Source organism: Euprymna scolopes, chromosome 45 (assembly GCF_053919585.1).
Source record: "Euprymna scolopes isolate OS-2025 chromosome 45, ASM5391958v1, whole genome shotgun sequence".
Taxonomy (NCBI): domain Eukaryota; kingdom Metazoa; phylum Mollusca; class Cephalopoda; order Sepiida; family Sepiolidae; genus Euprymna; species Euprymna scolopes.
The window spans coordinates 53,663,605-53,671,724 of record NC_136526.1 but is presented as its reverse complement, the minus strand read 5'-3'; the positions used below and the strand labels follow the sequence as shown (position 1 = coordinate 53,671,724).

Genomic DNA, 8,120 nt, shown 5'->3' with positions numbered 1-8,120 from the left:
AGCAGCCGTCACGTGATTTCAGAGCCCCGTTTTAGAAAAGAAATTTAAAAAAGACATCTTTTCTACAACAAAAACAAAACAACGAACTTTAATTTCCTGGAAAAACTTTGTTAAATACAAACAACGAACTCCTTCAGCATCGACTGTTTGTAAAGAACACATCCTAGAATTGATATTTACTGTTGTTTAGAAACAACGTCCGGCCCACTCCATGTGACTAGCAGTCCCCCGAATATACGGCGATATTTTCCACCACTCGGGAGCTTGGTCTCGGCAAAGCTCTGCACTTTCTCACGGTCTCCTCACCGTTCGACGCTCGCGCATTCACTGTGACTCCAGTCTCTTCACTGTAGCAGTCCAGTCCACCACCACTATACCGTGGCTCCGGTCTCCAGCCGTAGAAGTCCACCTCATCACCACAACTCCGGTCTCCATGTCGTCCGTATCTCGTATACACTGACGCCTCCTTCTCAGTGTCTATCCGATCCGAGCGCCCGTCCGTACCTGATGAACACCGAACCCTCGGTGTTGCCAATTCGTCCGTCCATTCCTCTCATAACCTGACGCTTACACATCAGTACAGTCCCAGTCGGACCCAAGTCGACCGATCACCCGCACCAGTTACCACGCCGACTTCTCCGACGTCATCCCAGCATTCCAGCTCACGGCGAACCGACAAGCATCCCCCTGACGGAATACACCGGCGATGGACCCCGGACCAACGTCGCCCAGCGGAAAATTCACATTTACCACCCTTTTGTTTGCCTAAATAAAAGGCGAAACTTCGTTTTTAACCTAAACTACCCGCGTTTGTCATTCTTCTTTGTTCTGCTGTTGTCTTCCTTGCCCTTGTGTCTGACGTTTATTTAGTTGTACGGTCATTCTTAACTTGGGGAGGGTGCAAATTCGCCTAAAAAAGTAGAATCTCATTTTACGGAATTAGCTAAGAGTGTTAATTTACAATAACACCTATGGCACCATTGGCACTTCTGCATGTCAGTAACATGAAGCGAATGCGTGTAATTTAGTTTCAAGAACCGCCGACAGATGTCGTTTGTCAGCCAAAGAACCGGGGTCGATAACTATTGTTGTAATGAAAAAAAAAAAAAAGTTTCAGGTCGAGTTGAACAACTCACCCCCCCCCCCCCCGTAATTTTTTTTTACCGATAGTTTCATTAAATTCTTTTGCTGGATTTTCATTGATTACACACTAATCTAATAGATTATATATAAAAAAAAAAAATAATTTATCATTATTTCGACATTTGAAAGGGGTGCTCACTTTTTAGTTACAACGTTCTGGTAAACTGGTCACCCATTTTGTAACCATCGATATTTTTTTTTTTTTTTTCTCATAATCTGATAGATTAGTGTGTAAACAATATAAATCCAGCGAAAGATTTAATTAAAACTATCGGTGAAAAAAATTACAGGGGGGGAGTTGTTCAACTCGCGACGTTTGTTTTTTATGAAATTGTTTTTTATAACAATGGACATATTTTTAATTTTTTAAATTTTTTTCTGTTTTTATGAAAAGAAAGTTTCATTTTTTTTTTTTTTTTTACTTCGTTTTTATTTTTTTTGTTAAGGATTCAAGTCCTATAGATTTACAACATTCTGGTAAACTGGTCACCCATTTTGTAACCATCGATTGTTTTTTATAACAATGAATTTTTTTTTTAAAGTTTATTCTTATGTGTGTTTTATGAAATAAACGTATCGATTTTACACAATCTATCAGATTATGAAGAAAAAAAAAATTTCCTTCTGGCAAATTGGTCACTCACTTTCGGAGAACGGAAGTGAATGTCAAGAAATTGCATTTTTTTTATTGCCCTTTTATTGCGCTTTTTTTTTGTTTTTATTAAGACTAGTTATTTTTCCATTGTGAACACGTGGTAATTAATTTTTAATTATTGCTACCTCCGGAAACCCAAGGTGGGAGTTAATGAAGAAAATGAATGAAACGCCAATAGATTATGCCAGGGAGAAGAATTTGATAGCGCAAAGTAAGGTTTGTTCATGTGGCCATGACATGGCCCTGCAGAAATATGGGAAAGCCAAACTGGATGGCTTCTGTTGGAGATGCTGCCGCTGCAAAAAAATCACATCATTACGGAGTGGTACATTTTTTGAACACGCAAAAGTGACCATTTCCACACTGTTACAAATAATATACGACTTCGTAACACAAACTCCTGTTACAGGGTCGGCAAACGCCATTGGCATTAGCGAGAAAACATGTATCCAGTGGTATCAGTATTGCCGGGATATTTGCTCCAGTAAAATGCTGAAAGACTGAGAAAAGCTAGGCGGTCCGGGACATGTTGTAGAAATAGACGAGAGTCTATTATTTAAGAGGAAGTATAACATTGGCCGAGTGACAAACCAGATATGGGTTGTAGGGTTCTATGACCGAACCCAAAGGAAAGGATTCCTGCGGCGAATCTCGGACCGCTCAGTAAGAACATTGGAGCAAGTAATTGTGGAATGTGTTGCTGTCGGGTCAACAATTTATACAGACCAGTGGCGGAGCTATTCTAATTTAGGAAATCTCGGATATGTGCACGGGACAGTCAACCATTCGGAACATTTCGTTGACCCTGTAACTGGAGTCTGCACAAACAGTATTGAAGGGTACTGGTCAAGAATTAAAAGGCGCATAAAATACATCTATGGGTCTTCCGGAGACATGAAATGGTCCCACGTTGATGAAGCAATGTACCGGGAGGCATACCACATGACAGCAGACAGGGGGATGGAGAATTTTGAAACATTTCTCCAACATGTCAGTGAAATCTATAGGACTTGAATCCTTAACAAAAAAAATAAAAACGAAGTAAGAAAAAAAAAAAAAAAAAAAAAAATGAAACTTTATTTTCATAAAAACAAACAAAAATAAAAAAAATTAAAAATATGTCCATTCATTGTTATAAAAAACAGAAAAAATAAAAAGGAAGTAAAAAAAAAATTGAAACTTTCTTTTCATAAAACAAAAAAAAATTAAAAAAATTAAAAATATGTCCATTCATTGTTATAAAAAACAATTTCATAAAAAACAACGAAGTGACTATTCGCAGCCGGCTGCGGCTATTCTAAAATGCTATTCGCAGCCGGCCGGCGGCGAAACCGGAAGTTGTCGAGTCGACGGTATTGATCTCAAAATTTGCGCTTTCTAAAGGTAAGATAATATTGAAACTGTGTTAACACGCCGCTAGCAGCTATAAAAAGTAACGCGAAATTGAAAATAATATTAGAATTTTTGCCAAGAAGTTCCCCCCCCCCCCGCTTAAAAAGTTAGTTGCCTCCCCCCACCTTAAAATTGTTAATTTGAACAGATTTTTTGAGGATTGAAAAAAAAAAAAACAAATACCAAATATTTTATGCTAGCAGCTATAAAAGTAACGCGAAATTGAAAATAATATTAGAATTTTTGCCAACGTGCGCTTTACACCAACGTTGATAAAATCTCCTATAAACAAAAGATAAAACTCTCCTACCATTTTCAGTCACAAGCTTATGTGCATTTGAATAGGACTGACTGAAGACAAAATGTCTAGTGAACCATGCATTTTCCGATACTTTGAATGGTCATAACTCCAGTTCTAATGAACCGATTTAAAGAAAACTAAAGACCATATTTATTTGTTATACTCTTCTTGATAATGTTTAATTTGAGTTTCTTGGATGTAAAAAAATGGTTTGGCATTGCTAGTTAAAACGATCTATTAACGGAAACGCGTGAATTATGTTTTACAAATTATTGTCTAGATGTAGGTGAATGCACGATGTCATTTTTACTTTTATGCAACGATAATTAATTGCTTTTCTGATTAGTCTTTTGTTACTTGGAAACTCGTGTTCTTTTAATTATTTCCTCATATCACTTAATTAATATTTGAACATTAATTATAAATCCCATTTTTAGTCACAATAATTATTGAGATGTATTTCTGCATCATATTTCTTTTCAGTATTGAATTAAACACAATGAATTTGATACAAGGTAATACATTCCCAACATTTGAAGCATTACGTGGGGCAATTACAAGCTATGAAAAGGCAACAGGTGCACTATTTGTGACTTACGGAAGTGAGAAGAATAAGGATTCAGCTACAAACGGTGATTTTCCATATCAAAGTATAAGATACCGATGCAAACAGGGTAAGATTAGGCCAAGTGACAGCAAAGGAGTGCGTGTTAATCAGTCATCATTCAAGCAAGGATGTACAGCAAGCTTGCGTGTACAATTGCAAAGAGAAGGTACTATATGCATGAAGATTACTGTATTTAGTGATACACACAACCATCCTGTCAACAAGGAAATTGCATCCTTTTATCCAGAAAACCGTCGCATTGAGTTGGATGAAAATGATACCAATATTTTGAAGTTCCAAATGGCAAAACCTATTGAAATCAAGAATTATTTGCAGCAGAAATATAACAAAAATGTCAGACCACATACTGTGTACAACTTGAAGCAAAAAGTGAAGCCTATTACTGGTACTGACAATGAAGAAATACAGTCAACAATGATGTCCATAAAAAATAATGGTGGTATGTACCACATTCAGAAGACAGAAGATGGTTCTTTAATATCTCTATCATTTCAGACAAAAGAGCAATTGTCACTGCTACAAAAATATCCTGAAGTTATTGTCATGGACTTCACATATAAGACAAATTCTAGTTTAATGCCATTATTAACAATTCATGCAATTGATTCTAACAATCGAGGCATCCCTGTTTTCCACTCCTACACCAGCAATGAAACAGCAGAATGTTTAATTCCAATTATGGAAAAATTCAAGGAAGGATATATCTGTGATGCAACACTTCTTTTTATTGTGGACAAAGATTTTTCTGAGATAAAGGCCTTAAGAGAGACATTTCCAGCTGTCCCAATTCATATATGTGCATTCCATGCAAGCTCAGCTATCAAGAAAGCCTTGGCTACATACGTCTCAAATAAAGCATGCCAAGATACAGTGCATAACCTATTCATGAAACAAAGGAGAACAATGGAGGAGGAAGAGTATGAGAACTTGAAAACATCAATTTCAAATTTGTTGCCTGATACAGGAAGAGTGTACTTTGAAAAAAATTGGTGGTCTATGCCTAAGTTATGGGCATTTTGTAAGAATGAAGCTACAGCTACATTTGGAGTTGATACAACAAACCACGCAGAATCATATCACCAAAAAATCAAGGTGTTCCTTAATGTTCAGAAAAGTCTTTCTGAATCGGTGAAAGGATTATTGGCATATGACAAGGAGATATTCAAAGCATCTTTGGATAGTGACAACAAAACATGGATTACACGGCAGTATCACACTAAAGATGATACACCTGAGGCTACAGAAATTTTCAGAAAATTACTTCCTCATGCGGCTAAACAAGTGCATTGTCAGCTTCAGTTGGCACGCAAAGAAAATGCAACTATCAAGGATACAACTAATTCATCTCATTGTTCCTGTTTATTCTACTCAATATATATTTTACCATGTAGACATATATTCAAGTTTAGAATGACAAATAATCTTTCAATATTTGCAGAAACCATTTGTTCTCAAAGATTCAAGAAGTCTAGACTGCAGAATAGTTCTGATGATATACCGATACCTACATCAAGTGCTGTATTAAAAAATGTTACAAAGAAAATACGTACTGTTGAGGACAAATATAAATGTTCACAAGCATTAATGAAGGAGTTTTCATCCTACCTATCTTTATTAGGAACTGAGGAATTTGAAGGGAAGCAGAAGTTTTTAGTAGATTTGCTACATGAATGGAAACAAGGTGATAATATTCAAATCCAAATTGAACAGGCTGAGATTACTAGAAACAGTGGTCTAATTCAACAGGAATTTGAAACTGAGCACTGGGAAGAGAATAAAGTAAACTCCAATATTGATCAAAGTTTGGAAAACAATGATATGCCAATGGTTGAATCCATTAGTACTAATGACTGTGAGACTCAAACAACAGCCCTCCAACTTCAGACAGAAAATTCAGTTCATCTTATGGATGACTTTCAATATACTGCACCAACTAAGATTGCTATAAGGGGACGGCCAAATCAACAACAAAATTTTACAAAGAGGAGAAGAAAGCAACTCGTGTCCTTTTCTTTACTACCAGATGAGCAAAGGAAAAGGATTTCATTTGAGGCAGTTGTTAAGGAAGAATATTGGTCTATGGAAAATATTCTTCATAATATTTATATAAAATCACCTGAGAATATGGGCTCAATTGTCTTGGATGCAGAATGCAATCTTGTATTGATAAGGGATAAGTTTTCTCATCATACTTATAAATGGATTCAGAGTTGTGTTGATCAGAAATTTAGGCAGAAATTGTATGTTTGCCCAGAATGTGAAAGGGTTGATGATCAGCAATTATGTACATTCCTATATACTTTCATTTAACTACTGTACCTTCCTACATATTTAGAGTCCCATTGCTCGCTGACTGCTGCATTCTTTGTATACGTATGTGTTTCGTATTAGTGCTAACATTTTTAAAACCCAGGAAAATCATACAAGTATTTTCAGCATTCATACCTTATACATATTATAAGTAGCATTGGCTGCTGCTATGTTTTTTATATACTGTATAATGTTTTAGGTCAGTTTGTAGGCCTTGTATACTGAAGTTTGTGGGAAATTTTAGCTGAAAACTTTTGTGGTGTTTCACGGATGATAATACCGGATTTATCTACATGGCAGAAGGAATGTTTTTCTAAATTTGAGTTAAACATATGCAGACCTAGCTATTTAAATAAATACTTTTGAATTTTGCTGTTTAATTTACTGTGATACGAAGTATCTATTGGCAGAAGTCTGCAGCCTTACAGAAATTTACACATTTTAAATGCTAAAAGATCATAAGAACTGAAAAAAAAAAAAAAACTTTCATAAATATATTTTTATTATGTTTTTTTACAGAAATGTACACATTTAAAATGCTAAAAGAGCATGAGAACTAAAAAAAAACTTTCATAAATATATTTTTTATTATCTTTTGTTACAGAAATTTACACATTTTAAATGCTAAAAGATCATGAGAAATGTAAATAAAAAAAAATTTTCATAAATATATTTTTATTGTGTTTGGTTTTTATTGTGGTTGGTTTTTATTATGTTTGGTTAAGAGAAGTTAAAACTTTTATATTATAAAAGGGTGCTTCTGCATTTTACGACCCGCGCTATTATTACAATTATTGAATTGTTAGGTGAAAGTACGGAATAGTTACAATACACCCTCCCTTCCCCATGTTAAATAATAGGTTTCTAAATAATAGCGTTAAAAATAGCTTGTGTCGTAAAGTGCAGGAGTAGCTATAAAAGGTAATGCCGAATCGGAAGAGTTCAAAATGAAAATAAAATAAATTCTCCGCTCCAAATAACAAATGGGAGAAAAAAAAGTTAAATTTTCCGCTTTGTTAGTAATTAAAAACCTAAACGAATTCTCAGCGGGCGGGTAGAATTTTGGCGAAACGGCCATTGAAAATAGTAATAGAAATTAGACTCCCTATCTTTCAAAGCTTATAACTACTCGAAAAATGCAATTTAAACCCTAATTTTTTTCTCAATAAAACGAGCAAAGACCAAATTTTAAAATAAGAGGTCTAATCGAAAAATATTCAATAATTTTTAAAAAATCCGTTTTCTTTAAAAAATATTTCAATAAAGTCAACGATTTTTAACTTTAAAAAGAATATATAACTTCCAAAATATCACGTACCTATAAAAAAGAATATTTAGTGGGTACTTCAATGCTTCATTTATAAGAATTCGTCCATAATAATATTTTATATTCCATGGACTTTTAAATAAACGATTTTGTTTAGCTCGGGGGGGGGGGGGTAAAAAATGCCGTAAGAAAAGCAACCATTTCAAATCTAGACGTAAGAACTGTCACATTCTAAAAACTACGGGCGGCTAGAAGGGAAATAATCAAGTATGGACGCGTTATCTCCCTTTGACACTTTTCATTTCATTTCATATTGTTGCACATTTAGCCTACCATATGAAGGAACGTTAAAATGTCATGCATTTCATATCGCGTCGTACAATTATATCAAATGGAAGCATTTCAATTTTTTTTCTTTAATATC

The 8,120-nt window shown here is 34.9% G+C and overlaps 1 protein-coding gene across 1 annotated transcript; it reads left to right on the top strand.

Moving 5' to 3' along the window:
* The first annotated feature begins 3,954 nt into the window (after nt 1-3,954).
* On the top strand, nt 3,955-6,429 carry LOC145269191 (uncharacterized). The gene has a single exon (XM_080124806.1). The coding sequence runs from the start codon at nt 3,991-3,993 to the stop codon at nt 6,427-6,429; it is 2,439 nt and encodes an 812-aa protein (XP_079980932.1). The 5' UTR covers nt 3,955-3,990.
* The last annotated feature ends 1,691 nt before the right edge of the window (nt 6,430-8,120 follow it).

Bases quoted from the DNA above. Each gene is read 5' to 3' on its own strand.
- LOC145269191 (XM_080124806.1), top strand. From the start codon at position 3,991: ATGAATTTGATACAAGGTAATACATTCCCAACATTTGAAGCATTACGT.